Source organism: Neodiprion pinetum, chromosome 3 (assembly GCF_021155775.2).
Source record: "Neodiprion pinetum isolate iyNeoPine1 chromosome 3, iyNeoPine1.2, whole genome shotgun sequence".
In the NCBI taxonomy this organism is placed as follows: Eukaryota; Metazoa; Arthropoda; class Insecta; order Hymenoptera; family Diprionidae; genus Neodiprion; species Neodiprion pinetum.
In genome coordinates this window covers 25,910,026-25,927,722 of record NC_060234.1, presented here as the reverse complement: position 1 = coordinate 25,927,722, position 17,697 = coordinate 25,910,026, and the positions used below count along the sequence as shown (strand labels likewise).

The 17,697-nt window shown below is 41.4% G+C and overlaps 1 protein-coding gene across 9 annotated transcripts in view; it reads left to right on the top strand.

Annotated features, from left to right (window-relative positions):
- LOC124214839 (cytospin-A) overlaps positions 1-17,697 on the top strand; it is a 135,364-nt gene that overhangs the window by 41,526 nt on the left and 76,141 nt on the right. The window contains exon 1 of one of the 9 annotated variants that reach the window (XM_046617525.2): positions 14,454-14,602. The exons of the other annotated variants lie outside the window; for them this stretch is intronic. Coding sequence (XP_046473481.1) covers positions 14,558-14,602 — 45 coding nt within the window. The 5' untranslated portion in view covers positions 14,454-14,557. Of the gene's footprint in view, positions 1-14,453; positions 14,603-17,697 lie in introns of those variants that run through there. 9 annotated transcript variants of the gene reach the window in all.

The window sequence follows — 17,697 nt, the reverse complement described above, 5'->3', positions numbered from 1 at the left end:
AAATCATAAGAAACAACGAGAGTTGAAGAATGAGTCGAACGACCATGTTATGAATTAACATATACCGATCAGCGATCGCAGAGTAGCGATCGAATGAGGAACGCAATCGTGGTGATACTCTTAGACCATTAGAGTCCTCATTGGGTATGATTTATGTAATGAATTATTGATCATCGTGCATTATTCGAGGGGTCTCGAACTGCCGAATTACTATCATCTTAGTTCTCTTGTCGTTGGTCTAGAAATCGACAGTTCGGAACGGGATGAATCGAACCGCTGAAACATTGGTCTTCCAAAAAATAGATTATATCGTGTACGAAAATGCATCCATCGCTGACCAGATTACTAATTTACTTGGCGAAGAAGAACGACCTTCGTATAATGTAACTCAAAAAACAATCTTGCTTCCGCATTTTCTGGAAGTTACTTATGTCGAAGCTATTACAAAACACTAAGAGCAAAGTGGAAAACCTTGTGAGTTTATCTATCCACGCTAAGAGATTTTCTGTACAATCTACGGTGCTGTGTGTCGTGTGTCTCTGTGTATTGGAATATGCGCAGAGGTGTAGGTATTTGCGTGGATACGATGAGACGGAGTCCAGTGCTCTGCACACAATGGCTGGCTGTGGCCAGTTTGTGTACCCAGTATAGATGCTGCTGCAATTTGTCGTGCAATTAAGTACAGATAGGGCGAGCAGCATCAACGATACATCATCATTGTCGATAGGTCGGTGCAGGCATTGTGCCGAGAAAAGGAGGAGTGAAGTGAGACTCGAGCTCTGGAGAATAGTCCCACGTACGGGTCTATAATTTATATTTCAATTTCAATTTCAATTTCAATTTCAATTCCAATTCCAATATAGGTACTTTCAATTACGCTCGCTGAGCGATCGTTACTCCGACCTGCACGCCTCGGCTTTAAGGGTCTAATGCGGTCTTGTAATTGTTGAATAATGCGATACGCGAGGTTTTACGACGGGGAATTAATTTGTGAAATTTTCTGACGTCGAACTTGATACCGTTTTCGGCATCGTTCTCAATTAGGGGATCCGCATTGAAAATATTCGCTAAAGCCCCAAAGGAGCAGAGATGGCAAAGCTTGCATACAAGGCTGTACAATCAGCTACGTTGAATTTCTTTCTGCATTACAATCATGTACAACGTTGTAATACACACGTGGTTGGTGTATTCCCATTTTACATCGCAGTCGACTTCATACGTCCGTTAAAGGTATTCCTGTAAAAATACACGACAGACAAGCGCGATCCTCTGCGCCACACGTCGTGTGGGTGTATTTTAATTACCGATACACGTAGCGAAGCGATTCGAAACTGGTTTCCTCGGACAATGGAACAAACGGAAGGTCCCGTGTAGATATAGGTACTGACAAACGCCTATGATTCAGTGCGCGACCTCAGGTATCTATGTATAGACGATTCTTTTTCCAATCGTACACCTTGTAATCGAATACGTGTTACGCACGGGTCATTCGATTATTCACGGAGATGGAGTGTCATTTTTTGGCACCGAAGAATTTAACGCCAAAAGATAAGCATTGGCACAGTTTTCCATACGTCGTTTCCGGGTGGGTACGTTCTCGTAGAAGACGCATGTTGTAACCAACCAACCGATCGATCGATGGAATTCTAATTCAAAGAGGACTTCAACAAGGATGATAATCAAAACGGGATGGAATTACATTATTTGGCACGTGACGTGATCCATCGAAATCAAGTTGAAAACTCTCTCGCGGAATAATGATGTTCGAGTTTTTTTGCACATGGTTTGAACGGTCTTCTTGTTCGGAACACCTCTCGTACGGCGGTCGTATTTCACCGTGAATGCTGAACATCGCCGATTATACGTACAAGTATATGTATATGCCGATATGTACACGGGTGAGATCGGAAGGTGACAGAGTACATGAGAGAAGTAACAGTGCACCATGGCCGTAATCACCTACGCGAAACTAATTGGACTTTTTTCCTTGGGGAAAATATGAAGAAGCGAAGAAAATTGCCTTGCGCCGTGTTTCTTCTTACACCCGCATTTAACTTCTTGTATCTGCGGTGAATGTATCGACCCGGAACGCTGATGTTCCAAGGTGTACACGTATAATGCTGCATGCCGCATGCATGCGTTACCGATACATTAACCATCGCTACGCTGTGCACCGTACGAAGACGAATGCATATCATGCAAAAGGACGGAGGATAAGACGAAACGATCGGAGGACTCAGTCGATCCTCAACGTCTTAACGCACCTTCTATTATTCCTCTCCTCATCTTCGTTCTTCTTCTTATCCTTATCCTTATTCGTCTTCTTCCTTGTCCACCTATCTTTCTCTCCTACAATAATCCGTATCAGCTTCTGAGGTATAGCTTACGCAGCGACGTCAAAAAATCATGGTATAAGTATTGTTTATAACCACTGTACACTTCGTTGTCCTCGCAAACGACTACCTTATACCTCAATGGATTTTATGCGCGCAGTCATTAAAAATCTTTAATAAATCAGTTCACTCAATTACCCTCACTCAGGATCGGTGATCACGATTAACCGTCGTCACGATGGAGTTTCAATAATTATTTCAACACACCGTTTCTCTTCTGTTGCTGCAGGCTTCGATCGCATCGGTAACAAAAAAAAAAAAAAAAAAAACACTTATAGGAATTGAAGCCGCTTTCATCGTTTTAATTGCATTACCAATTTACAAATATAGTATACGAGATTTGACAAGAATATCGTTCTTTCGAAGACGTGTTGCGAATGGACTCTGTAAGGACTTTGAAAACGACGCATCACGATCTCCAATTCAGTTCACGCGAGGAAAGAAATTATCATTTTCATTTCTTTCATACAGCGTATGATGTTTCAGAGTATTAAGAATATTCGGAATTTCGTTGTTTAAGAATGTTTGCCAGTGACGAAATTAGTGAATTTCTATTTTCTACGTGAAATCTCGTACGATTTAGCGCATTGCAAAAAGTCAAATACAAAAGTACGAAACCTTGTGAATAAATTTCAAATCACGTGTAAATTTTAGGGTAAAAACGAAAAATAGCCGAGCAAGCAACGACGTTTAACACACTAATCATCAATACCAATTACATCCAACACCTGTACTCCTACTTAATATCTAATTACAATAGTAGTATAGAAGTACCGCGTGTACCTTGCGCCCAGTGAATGCCCACATGCAGGAAGCATCGAGGTGTACTTCAATACTCGTTTGAGGCGCGGCGTTACTTGAGCGGAAGTATTTTTAAATTGACGGATGGTTACGTGTGTTACGTGCTTACGCTCTCGCACCATACTTCTTGCGTACGCACGTTCGCAAACACGTACCTATACGTACGTACAAGTCCCGTGGCGTACAGCGACTCGTTCAACTCGTCCCAGAGTGTCAACGCACTCGCGAACCCGATACCCAACGACACGTTATGCTCATCCATCTGTTATAGACTTGGCCGTCCCGGCACGCTACGCGGGTCAATCTTAATTCTTCGTCGCTTTTATGCCCCTCGAATTATACACCAGCTCGTATATTTCATGCAGTCCCAGGATCAATCGAGGTCTTTCGAACACCAGAATCATCGAAGATCGAATCACAAACGAATTATTAGCAAACGAGAGAGACCGTTGCGACAGAGTTATCCTTGTGTAGTTTTGGGAAATTCTTCCGCTACAATTAGCACTAGAATGGTACATCGGAGTACGTTTGTTTTAAATCTACCGCCAAAGCAGGGATCGTTCGGAATTGAGCCGGGAACCGAACCGTAATCGATACACTTTTCAGTTTTTCTAAAAATTTTAAACGGTACCATCGATTTTCTCATTGACATTAAAAAACGATGTCAATAAAAAAAATAAAATTCCCCCATTTATAAACGATGATAATCGTGATCGAACGTACGGGATACGTTTGTACCTTAGTATATAATTAGGTGGCAAAAAAATTTTTTTTTAAATAAGTGTACCATTTTAGGGTTGATATTATCCATCGTTTTTTTATTTTATCGAAACAAGCATGCAGGTCTACAGTGATATACATGGGATGAGAGTTCTTCACCGGTATGGAATTTTTGGCTTCTTCGTTTGTTCAACGAATTTTAATGCCACGTTTTTCGCATACATACTTCGAAATTCAGGAAATCACGCTTCTGATTGTGTACGGACGAAAATTGCCGTTGAAAATTAGGATCGATGAATTTCTGACGAAGGAAGACTCGACGTGAAATATCCGCACGATTCCGATCGTCGAATGTGTGTCGACGACGAAACTCTCCTCGATTCTTATACTACGAGCTGGATTAAATCAAGCGCGATCCGCGACGACGACGGCGTGAATCGAATCGCGAGTGGTATCGATGATGCAAGGATCTTCGGGAGTGAATTCTAAAACGTCTCGGTGTACTCGGTCGGAGATTTGCATCAGGGTTCGATTACCTTTGAACCAGCACTCGCTTCGCTAACTCGGTGTCAGTTTGCTCCTTTCTTCCATGCTGCACACGTGGGATTTTACCCTGGCGCCTACTTTGATTCCATTGTTACTTGCAACAGTAACGACCCGAGTCCCGTGAAATTGTTTTCCTCGGGCTTCTATTCAAAATTCATTCGCTCATTAGTTACACCGTGATTTATGTACAGTGGTTTCCATGAAATTATTTCACATTTCTATAAATCCGTCTGTTTCGTGTAATAATCTTCAACAATTCCAGCACTTATATCATCACAAAAAACATCCTCAGACGAATCACAGATAAACCACGAACGTATATAATAAAACATTCAGTCGGTCTTCGAAGGTTCTACTTTTAAACACCCGACAGAAAAAAATTTCAAAAATCCAAACGGGGCGAGACTATTTCCGAACGATTGCTCCGTGGGGAGTATGAAAGGGTGGATCGGAATAAGTGTGGAGTATAGCAACGAAGACGCAGATGATTGTAAGCTTAGATGAAAAACTAGACTATGCACAAGGGGGTTGGTAAGTCTGAATTACGGCAGAGTGTTACCAGCGCCTCGAGGCGATTCGAGTGGAGGGTGCAGTAAAACGGGGACGAAGCTCTTGACGGTCGATACTTGAATCCGGACCCCCTTTTAGCCTTGCGCCGAATCGTCGCAACGGCATAGAGCGCGCAAGAGATAGCAAATTGGCGAATTCACGAGGGCCGTGAAGTGGCATTGAATCGCAACGATCAATTGATCAGTTTCATCTAGAATGGATAAACGCTAGGGTGGTTCTTGTTTGGGTTACTTTGGAATTTCTTTGAGAATTTTTTAGATCTAGCCTGATTTTTATCCATATAAGATGATCACTTTTCGGGGGTGAGCGCGACGTGATCCAAATAACAATCGTCCTATGTAAACACTCGTTAGAAAAATGAATGATTCATTTTGTAACTCGTGCAGAGACGGCGACATTATTTCACACGGCGTTCATGAACCGGAAATATTATTACGCCAAGTTGAGAAGGAGAACATAAGGTTGAATGTTGAAAAGAATAACGCGTAACGTTCGATACGTGATATTGCAGAGAAACCGTCTGCTGTTCGTAAACCTGCGAGGTATTGTCAGGGCTGCATGGAACCCCTTCGCCAATTTTCCTGCCATGCAATTTGTAACCGCTGTTTAGGTGATTCAGTTTCCGCAACGTTGCAGCGGACGGAACGTCACGCAACTTTCGTCGCGAGTAACTCGCTGTTAACCGTAATTACTGACAATTAAATTTCCTTGTTCGTAATTGTCGCCGCCGCAACAACGTCTGTTGCTCTGCTGTGTAACCGTGGTGAAGTAATGGCCTGGATCAAAACACGAAAAAAAGTCAATTTTAATCCTGAGATATTATTCGACGAAACGCCCGTTGGCAAGGAAGAACTCTATAACTTGTTGACCATCGGTGAAGAAGGTTTTCAAAGAGAAAATTGACACGATTTCAACGTAATTTCGTTCCCGTCGCAACAGCGATCAGTTTTGCCAAGTGTTGTCGTTTTCTCGATATTGAGAACGCACCAAATAGTAAATCGAACAAATCTCGACGATGAAACAAACGAAATTAGGAACACCCTGTATATATCCGTATCGCGAATAATGTTGTAGCAGGAAAAAATCGGTATACACCCGATGACAATAGCGGACCATTAGTCACAAGATCTGGTGTTCTCATCTTGACGTTTGAGCGTATAAGGAGTTATCCGCTTGTAGATCTTCGACTGTCCGACTACTCACTTGCGAGTAATCAACAGCGAATGATCTTACTGCTGGCAGGCAATGACGACGCCTGCATGCACCTTCAATGTTTATTCCGTTTATTGCGGCCGGCGATCGCCTACGTTTCGTTAATTTTTACGAAATTACATACGCGGTCGAAAGTGACAGACGTGCGTAATCAAAATCTATACTCGTGAATGTTTGATTCGTTCTCCTCACGGTCGAATGAATAATATTTGCAAGAAAATTAGCCTGGCGACGAATTTTAATCGTCTCGCTGAGTGTCACTCCAGGACAAATACGATGCCTTCGCCTCTCCCACGATAACTGTGTCAATCAAGGGCCTTCCTTTGTCAATCTAATTCGTGGCACTCGGATTCCACATCTTCGTACGAACTTTGTTCAATTGTCAATAACTGATTGGAAACCGTCCATCATTTGCATTGATCGATTAACCGTTTCGTAGAATGAAAGCTTTGCTATTCCGTGGAAAAAAAATTTGTACTGAAAGTTGAAATTTCAGTAACAGTTACGCATACTTGATTACCTTGAAGCTATTTTGCGAAGATTAAATTGTTTTGTTCCGGCGATATGCGCAAATTTCTTTAACTTAACGATATTGTTGCACACACTTTTTATGCACACAAACTTTATGCGTATAGCCGCGGTAATTGCACTATCATTTCGTGCGATACCTCGACGTTCGAATGGAGCTATATGGATCGAGTAGAAGAGGCAGTCAAAATAAAGCAACGATCGGTACCCTAGAGACGTTGGAAACTGAGATTAAAATCGGTCCGTCGTGTCGTGAGATTGAAATCAAGCGTTGGTGGAGCTGCTTCGGATCGTTTAGTATGTCTGCGTGTATAATTTTAAATAAGTCTATAAGGTATAATATGGGCGTCGTTCTCGGATTCTGATCCGAGTGACAGGTGCGCGTAGGCTTCTTTGCCAATGATATATTCACGAGATAATCCATGCATTCCAAACGCTCGCCTCTCGCCAATGCATCCCGTCTTTTATTATTACGTACAACGTACATACATTAGATATTATAGTTATGTGTAATGTGGGGTAGGAATATAAAATGTAGGATATACACAACGCCCAAGCATTTGCATGTAACCGCTGCTCTCCCACATCTGTTGCAAAAATCGGTTACGATCAAAGACGATTGTCTTTAAATATGGATGGGGATATAATTACGTGTTATAGCTTCGGTAATTTTTATGTGTCAAAAAAATTGTCTGGGAATTTATGCGATTGAATTCTATTCTTTCATTCAACGGCAAGACGATATATATATGTATAAACCTCCTACGCTAAAAATCTTTGAGATTTTGAAAATTAAAATACGATAAAATTTTATTTATGACTGTATCAAGGGGTCATTTTATTCGTGAACAACTATTTCAAAAAATTGGAGAAAAAACCGTCAATTGAATTTTAAAAAAAATGAAAATAATGTATTAATCTGAAATTAAGACACGAACATAAATTAAGAAATTTGGAAATATTTGACAATAAGTTTTGAGTCAATACTAAACGATCGTGTTTTTTTTTGTTTTCACTACTTAAAGCAGTTTTCCGATCGATTGCAAAGCACGGGCACTAACAGTTTTTGATATTCCTTCACCGTAGATATTCGGAAGCAGAACGTAACATGCTATCTTTCAAGAAGATAAGCAGCAAAAAACGGCAAAGACCATGAGTGTCCAAAACGAACAAGGTACTTTATAACTGCAGTTCTACACGCAGCCGACGGAATATCACCTGACATTGTGAAATTTAAAACGGTCAACATTTATGCTTAAAATTTGATTATTTTAACGGTAAGCCGAGTATTTGCATAGTTTAACACAACTGATATCGTTTTCAATCGTACTACTGGACATTCGATCCGATCGATCAGAAATTTTGAACCTCTAAATAAGATACCGACAAATGATGGTGCTTCTTTTTTATTTATATTTACTGAAACGTAGACGCCAGGTGTTTATCAATTATTTTAAGCTGGGTTCGACTTGATTGGAATACCTAAATGTAATTCAGACACCGTCACAGGCGGTGGTATCGATAATCGGTTTCTGGTTTGCGTAGGTACTGCTCACTGGTCGTGCGTTGAAACGTCCCCGTAGGCGCTGAGAACCTTCTTAACTCGTAACTAACAATTAAACGATCGTAAATTAGTCGAGCCACTCTATGAACGTCAAGTGTTAACCACAAGCCGTCAACCTGCCTTGTTGATTTTCAGTTGAGTTACAACTTTGAACCCCACTCCGAGAGGCTGTAGCACTCTCCTAAAAATATTAACGCAAAAACGCAATGCCCCGACTTGTCGCAATTTCTTACGAAGCAACGCAACGACAAGTAATCGTCGTTGTAAACCAACACCAACGAGTCGAGAGGTGAGTTGTAAAAAAAATAGGGGAGATGAGGTTAGGGTAGGTCGGGTTGGGTTATGAGCTATGGATAGATAGCGTGTCGCGGCTCGCGAAGCGTTGCATGTTTTGCGGTATAAGAGACGAATGTGTACGACTGCAAGAGTATACGAGAAGACACGGAGAGAATACGCGAAGCTCGTGTGTACAGAATCGCACGCGAAGCTTCATTCGTGGCGGATGGTGGCTCCCGATGAGTCATGAGAGTATGGATTACCAAGGCGACATTACGTAAACTACGTAAAGCCTCCCCGGAGACGAACAGACAAACCGCGACGGTTTCTGCTTCGAAGCCCTTCAAAAGCCGTTTTAGACGCCGCCGCTTCGCAGACTTAACGTTGCAAGAGTAGCGCGTCGCGTTTCGCTCCTGTCATAATTTTACCAGGGAAGTCTTACAATTTGTCGTTCGTGCCTGTCAAATATTCGGAGAATGCAAATACAAAAGAGAATGAAGTTCGTAACGCGGTAATTTAACGATTTATTTTTAGGAAAATTCATTATTTCGCTAATATAGAATCGTCTCGAATTGAGTAATAAATTTTCAACAAGCACAGTGTATTCATATTTCGGGAATTAAACTCCTTTACAGAGGTTCTAAACTTTCGAAACAATGATTTCAGTTTCCATATTTCGTTACATTGATTGGTTACTGACCTTACTGTAATTCGATGAAAAAGCTACTTTGGAGGTCAAAAACTGTTTGAGCAAGTTGTTTTGCCATGTAGGCGGAATTCTCAATAATTTCTTTACGAATATTTGAGGATGTATGCCGATGCTTTAGAGAGAAATCAGAGTACTTTTTTACTTGTTTTTTTATCAAGTAAGTAGATGGGGTAGTCCGTCAGTTTACCAAAATTTTGCTATCCAATGTCAAACCATTCGACGTAAGATTAAGAAAATTCATGCAAATTACAAAACAAGAAATAAAGATTTGTCAGACTCGTGAACTGCACTGCTGCTGCAGCTAACGGGTTAAAAATGGAAGCATCGAGCGGCGAATTACGCGGAAAACAGTTTCCTTCGCTTTCTTCTTTATCGTCAGCTGGTATTTTAATTGAACAAACAAAGTGTGGTTCCAATTTTTAATTACACTTTATAAAGTTTCTTTTTAATAAGCATTAGAGACTGATTACCTGTTCGCGAAGATGCATGTTTTTGATTTTCTCATATTAAAATCTGTGTCGAATGAAAATTGAAAGAAAAGGAAAGAAAAAAAAACATTCGGTCAGCCTCGATTGATTTCTGTCAATCAGCCCGCGGTTCGTTCGAGATTCAAATACTGTATATTATCACAATGTTTGTGGGCGTCGCAGAGCGCCGTAAGCGCGACTGACGATAGGCAGAAAGAACCGAATAGGCAAAGTACTTTTGTCACAATCTAACAACAAGCGTATGGGACAGCTGACAGCCAGACACGTGATGCGTGTGTGTGTGTGTGTGTGTGGAACGAGGCGTTTGGCCAGAGGCCATTTAATAATCTCGTGCGTGGTTAATAATTAACGCAATTAAAGGTGTCCAAAACGTCATTTACGCTCATTCATCTCGGACACGTCTGACCCAGTCGGCATTACTACGTACATATAACCAGGTATTCCGACCACGGTGACCTCGCCGAGTGTATCGCGCTGTTACGAAAAAACACTTTAATCCGACTAGTCGCTGGACCCGGTTAAATCATACCGCGAATGTATTGTATAATAAGAGGTATTACCCAGTCGGTCAAAAGTCAACGTCAGCTTTTTGTCATTCAATACTACTCGAGCTTGTCCTCGCTCCTCGCTCCTCGTTCGAAGAAGCTTTCTAATGTCGCGTGCACGAGCTAGAAATCTAGCCCTCAGGTACGTATGGCTGCACCTTGCGTCCAGGTACCCACTCCGGATAACAGTACTGTACCTAGACCTTGTCTCCACGAACCGTGTACAACCATTAACGTCTAACGTCTGTTTTCATAATTTATTCCCAAGAGTTATCCATCATGGGTATTCGGGTATTTTTTTCGAGAGCTGGACTTTGCCGAAAACGTTTCAAAATGCTTTCTACTTTTCGAATGACGGTTTTATTTTTTTAAGCAAGAAACAAAAAAAAAAAATTTAAGCCGGTGACACGGAATTGAAGAGCAATTGAAGATTTTAAGTAGTCAAACATTGGAATGCGACACAAGATGCTATCGGTAAAATAAAAGAGAACGGTTTCTTTCAACAGAATAAATGCGTTCTTCAAATTAATACCTACACCAGATGCAGAATTTACGCTGTATTTTTCGATACTGTGATGAAGTTTCGTCAAGCATCTTTGGAATTTTTTTTCCTAATACCTTTCCTTCGGCTCGTATCAAATCTTGATCCATTTCTTACCCGCCAATCAGTTTCGAAGAGGGCGTTGCATGCACGACGATCTTCGAGTCGTTGGCATTCAGAGGTTATTGGCGGAGTTAAACGATAGAGGCAAAGTGGGTCAGATAATAACAACAGTATCATAACGGGCAATGATAAGGACTAGGAAGAAGCGCACGAATAACAATGTGAAAAATTACAGACGCCATGCAATGACGAAAAAATTGCGGGCTCAATTCCACGCTGACCCGTTTATTAGAACCAGTAATTGGACGGTGCATGCTGATGTATCTAGAGTAATGCCGTTCAACTGTGACTAATGAAGCTTGGCATTTAGCGATTCGCAACGTAAGCACGGTGCCATTGCCATTTATCTGGGAGACGGTTTCGCGATCATCCGGGACGTTACATCAAACCGCATTCAAATTATCCCGTAGAGCAAGGCTATAAAGAAAGTAGATAAACTAGTCGAAGCTAGTTGGGAAAAAAATGTTGCGAGAATTTAATTTATGTAAGGAATATTGTAATAGAGTTCTCAGCGTTATAAGGTTTATTAATGTGGTGACGATCCGCTGCATGACGATTCGAACCACGTGTACAAGATAACGGTTACACTTGCCACAACGTGGTGATAAAAATTGCAGATTGGTTAAATAAAAAAAAGGTTCGTACGCATACACCGTCACGGCGGCGTTCGTCTCTGAAGCGAATAATATAATGATAGTTTTTCAGAGGTGTGAAACATTGATTGTACTTTTGTAGCGGCCGATTATTGAATCCGTGGCGTGATAACCGGTCTAGCATCTTTAAACGGCTTGCGGCGTTTCGCGAAACGATCGTTTAATCTCGGAAGACTTGTATTTTAATATCGTCTTCGTAGAATCGTCTGGGAAAAACTTTCGCTGAAATGAGTTTCGCGATTAGCTGTCCGTAATTGTAAGGTTCTATCGTCGGGCGTCGACGCGTGCAGGGTAACGATAAATTGTCGTAAGTTACAAAAAAACAAAACTCATTTATTGTTACTCGTAAGTTGTTCGCATACCTGTAATAATCGGTGTCGACTCCTCGATATTCATAACCGTGCAATTTAGCGAATAGCCCTTGGCCTCGGTCGATACTCTCAAATCGCAACATGGCAACCGGTATACCTAGGTTCAAAAAAAGCGGGAAAAAGAGAGAGAGAGAGAGAGAACGAGCAAGACAATTATAGGGAGCTTCCTTCCTGGGCCCTTTTCAAAGCTTCTCCCCCTCGCATCCCAAGGAACGATCCTCTTCGTCGCCTCGAGCGTTGCGCTAGCCGGGTTTACTCCCGAGGCCCGTAATAGCCCCGAATGAAGACTGCCTATTATTACTCTTCTTTCGTTCGCGTGCAGGCAATATAGAACGTTCGGAGGAGCGCAATCCGGGTAAGAAGAGAAGCCGGAGAGAATGAGATGAAAAGAGATACGTGGATAGAAAGAGACGGCGAAGAAACGGTCCCCGAGAGGTCACAGAGAGCGTTACGTTTGGCTCCGAGTCTACCGACTCCGGTTAGAGTATGTAGCCGGAGTCGGAGTTGGAGTTGGAGTATGGAATGGAACGGAACGAAACGAAAGGATGAAGTCAAGTCAACTCTAGTCAGTCGGCGCGCAACTATCCACAGAGTAAAACCCACCCGATGTGCGTCTCTCCTCTCCTCTCTCTCTCTCTCTCTCTCTCTCTTCGTCTCTTTCTCTCCTCTTCCTCCGTCTATCCTTCGTTCCGTCTCGCACACAAAGAGACACCCTTCGTAATTCATCTCGCGTCCGTCAGTTTCATCCCCGACGTTACCCCGACGCCTGTCCGCAGTCATCAGTTTTTCTCGGGAAAGTGTTCACCTCTTTCGGAGGAAATATTTTGTTCAGTGCATCGTAAAGTTAACGTTCGATCAGAGGATACGGATAAAGCGAGTGAATCGGTTGTCTGCCGCTGTGTCGAATATCGAGGATTACGAAGTCTTTTTCGAAACGTTTTTAACCCTCTCATTGTCAGCTGTTCTTCGGGGTGGTTTTAAATGCGGAATTATGGCTGGTTGCTTTTTTTAATCGTAGCTGAAGTGTTTTTCTTCGATTTCTATCGGTATTGAGACGCTCTTTGAGTCAAGGAAAATAGAGAGAGACAATGCGATATTTATAACACACATATACCAGACCGTTGAGGCGAATGGAGTGCCGGATAAATATTGTTTCATAACTAGGTACTGCGCTGTGACGCTTGTAATTATTCTTGCATCGAGTGTGCATTTGAGATCAGTAATGCCAAGATTGAATCACGGGCGATAAAACGGTACAGAGTACCATCGTTGTAAATATTGTTTGAAAAAATGAGGTATCGTAAATTGGATACGAGTATACGATACTTGTGTGATTATCAGCTATCATTATTAGTATCCTCATTATGATGTATTAATTTTAGTGCTTCGGAGCGAGTGATGTTGTTTGGTTTTTACATACTTAATTGTCCCATTGATCGTGTAAAATGTATAGGAACGTGTTTGTCACGCGGGTTTACAAATTCATCAAATAATTTAAATATCATTCTTTTTTCAAATTTGAGGGTTACGTGAATTTCTGAACATACCATATTTTGACGATGCACGATATTAAAAAACGAAATGTAAATACAACATTATGTTTGATACTCAATGTACCGGTACTTTATCGTGCGGATGAGTGACGAATCAATGACGGATACTTGATTTATGAAATCTTTTACATCCGTTTGAGATTCGACGAGGGTCATAATTCTAAAAATGAATGTGAAATCGTCAAACTGTCGGATTTTTTTTTCCGAACATAATTTATCTATCTTTTTCATAGATAAAATTGTTCCCTTTTGAAATTTGATAGATTTTACCGTTTCCAAAGTTCACGGATTTTTCTTTTCTTTCCTTTACTGCTACATGGTAAACGGATGATTTGAATAAGAAAACATTTGCTTTTGATCCGTGCATAACGTGATCGAAAACATATCGATAAGAAATTCGTTTCGGACAGTCATTAAAATGCTTATTATCACTGAGAAACGGAAATATCTTTTCGTAGCGCAGCTTGAAGATTCAAATCTTACATTCTGTAATGATTATACAGTCGATTGAAAAGCCAAAAATTTAAATTTAGTTCAGAATTGTTTGGACATTATTTTTAAACGAAGCAGACGACTGTGAACAATAGTGGAACCGACGAAAAACTTTCCTGCATCTTTTCAGCCAAAATCGTATGACTCTTGCTTATTCAGGCAAGTCCTTTCGGAGACATAACTGAAGTGAGATACAAACCGAGAGAGTGTCACATAATATAGCATACGTCGAGAGTGCTTAAGCGGACCTTGGTGAAATAGATAAAAGATAGCGATGCGGCTCTTCGCCGACGGACATTATCTCTCGCTGTCTCCGGCGTGAGTCCTGCGTTACACACCTTCTGATACGATTTTCTTTTATCGCGAAGAGGAAGACGCAGAGCTGCTGAAAGAAACCGGAAAAACCTCCGGCTCTGCATCGCGCATCTGCTTATTGTTGGCGTAGTGCAGCCCGTCGCTTCGTAACGATCACATGGCCCTTAACGTCTGCGCAATGATTCAAGTCTGCAATCATTCTGTAAGTTTTTGCAACAGTTTTTCTTTTTCACTATCAACTTTCTCTTTAACTGCCATCGTATTCTTTTCAATTTTATTCTCGATTGACTCGTCGACTTCTATCTCCGATCGTTTTATCCGCTGTTGAAATCCCGAACGACCAAACTCTCGCAATATCCAATGTAAGCTGACGCCAGGAAAATCCCAGGCAATTGGGACAGGCCCGTTTCGTACTCGTGAGGTTTAGTCGCTGTCGAATGCTTGGCAGTTCGAGGAAATTGTGTGCGAAACCGATTCTAACAGGAAGATCATTCCTTGAAACTTGAATGGAGTAAAGTAGCTAGTTCTTTTGGCCAAGCTCACTTTTAGTAACTTTCATGACGGTTTTTAAACAATTTTTCGCTACAACCGTGCTTCCCTGTTTAGTGTTTGGATATAGCTGACAGTGGAAGTTGCACAGGTAAAAGTAAAGTAATTAATTATTATGTTTTAAATTATTATTACTATTATTAAATGGGTAAATTCCTTTCGTACTTAACGGTTATAATGCTGTTTAAATCACTGCAGTATTTGCTCGCGGGGTAAAATTTTTGTTGAAAGCAGCTGTTGCAGTGGTTTGAGCCTTGAGCCTGCAAACGATGGACCGCCATACGGTAAATAGTAATTAGAACCGGTACTCGGAAAAGGATTAATTAAATCAGCTTAACCAAATCATTTGACACGCTCGGCTGATTAACTCCTGCGCAGCACCATAAACCGTCTTTTTCATTCTGGATCGCTGCTGTTCATATTTATACGTTCTTGTAGTATATTAATTATCGGTTTCCGAGCATGTTCAAATCTTTTAAAACTCTCGTAGTATATAAGTTGTATGTATGAATGGTACTGAACGAAGCTGCAACATTAATTCTGTACGGTGAGTATCTGTCATGGTATCAATAGCTGAATGTCAGAATCTAAATTGGTGAACATCTTCATCAGTTGATTTTTTCCCATCTATTTCAGTAAGTTGACACTTTGATTGGAGAGGTTAAGGAGTAAAATTTGTACGCAATAAATCAAGTAAAAAGTGATACTCGTAACATGGACCAAAATTCTCTGGGAATTGTGGTTCGAATTGTGAACAATTTGTATTTACCGAATACCGCAGACCCAAAATAATGAATACTGTACCATCCCTCTCTCACCTCGCACAAGCTATTCGCTTATGGGGACGAACCCGAAAGGTTACGGTGTGTTTGGAAGTTAATAACATTAATATTGATATATAATCATTTATTTCAACGCGCAAATAAATACTGTATACAAATTCTTAATGGCAATAAACTATGGCGGAATATTTTCAATTGTATCCAAATTCATTTTGATTCAAAAACGACATGATAAATGAACATACACTCATGAGCGCCGTATCGTCGAATTTCAGAGCGACCGTGTTTCTCACTCTTTCTTCCTCTGACCGCGGTAGGTTGCACAAACTGTGACTTCGAAATTGTCGACTCGAGAATATCCATGTTGGGCCTGTTCTCACAGTATCAAAGTGCGTGTAATCGTTTTATTATTCCTACGAACGAGCACGTGACATGTACGCCAAGTATACGACATCCGCGTAAAACCCTTACCGTTATTTACGTAAATACGTACGGTATTATTTTTTCCCCCTATTTACACAGGCATTAGGAGCTATCAAGGCTCGCAGACTATCCAATCGCACATGCCTCTTGTTAACCGCATACTTTCCTGATTCAAGTGGCTAGGGTGACGATTCCAATTGATGGTGACAGACTGAAATCGTGCTTATCCTTAGGAAGAGCACAGTTTCTGCATTCGGTCGTAGTGAATTTCCTACGATATTCAAATTGCATCGTTTGAGACGACGACGGGTAAAATTAATTGAACGCAATTCTTGCATTTGTGTTTGCGAACAAAGCTGGTTGCTGATGTTCTTTGAATTTTACGGCTGAAAAGATTGTAGACGTTCGTTTTCATCAGCGAACTTACGCCTTGTGAGCCCATGATCAAGGCCGTTCGTCTAATCATAGAACAGCTGCTGAAGCGACTAATTAATCTTAAGGTACGATTTACCGCTGGGGATCTTCGAGTATAAAATCGTGTATACAAATCTATCAGTCCAACTGCAGGGTGCAGTGTAGCGTCAATCTAGAGGGGAGACGAATGAAGACTAAAACAATGTTCATGGGACTAAAATTAATGCTCACTTCCGGCAGCTGTTTAAAATTCTGCCTCTCGTCCTTTTCGTTACACCCCCCCCACACACACACGTGCTTGGGTTACCTCTTACTCATACTTCGCGTACGTGTCTGTGGATCGTATAAGAGAATCATAGCCACGAAGCCTCGGATAGGTCTTTACGTTATAGGTATACCATATTCCACGGGCAACCGCAACCGACGGCGACGAGGTTTTAAGAAAAAGGAATATGACGATTCTCGGGGTACAGAAATACTCCGCTAGTATTCGAGGTTCGAAATATATTTAGAGAAACGCCTCATGGACGGGTGCAATGGTGCCCTGTCCGCGTCTTGCCCTTTGGCCTGCAGGAAACATCCATGATGGTTGGACTATTTTCATTCGCATCTGTCTAAACGATCATCTACCGTTCGGTCCCGTAGCTTAATGCGGTAAGCGTTTTACAGTAAAACTTTTAGTAACACGCCACATTTGGATCGTCGTCCCCGTGTCGAAAAATGGTTTCCAAAATTCTTGACAATGACGATCAGTGATGTACCTGCGATAAAGAGGGAACGACATTCTTCTTTTCTGAGGGAAACCCGATCGTAAAACGTGATTTTCTTTATTCACGCGTATATTATTGGCATCGAATTTCTCTCTTCTGATTTGCAAAAAATTAGATTACAGGTGAGAAAAAACAACAAAAACGATTGACTTTGAAAGTTAACGAAGGTATCGCGTTCGCGTAACGAGGGATAATGACTTCCTGGCCTTTTGTCGTAAGAGGGTCCAACTTTGCAGTTGTACATACCCACTTTACGTGTACGAATCGAGGGCGTGAATATGCATCAGGGAAATTAATTCAGATCAACCCACACGTCGCATAGACACGCGTGTGACGTCACAGGCGGGAATAAAATTCGT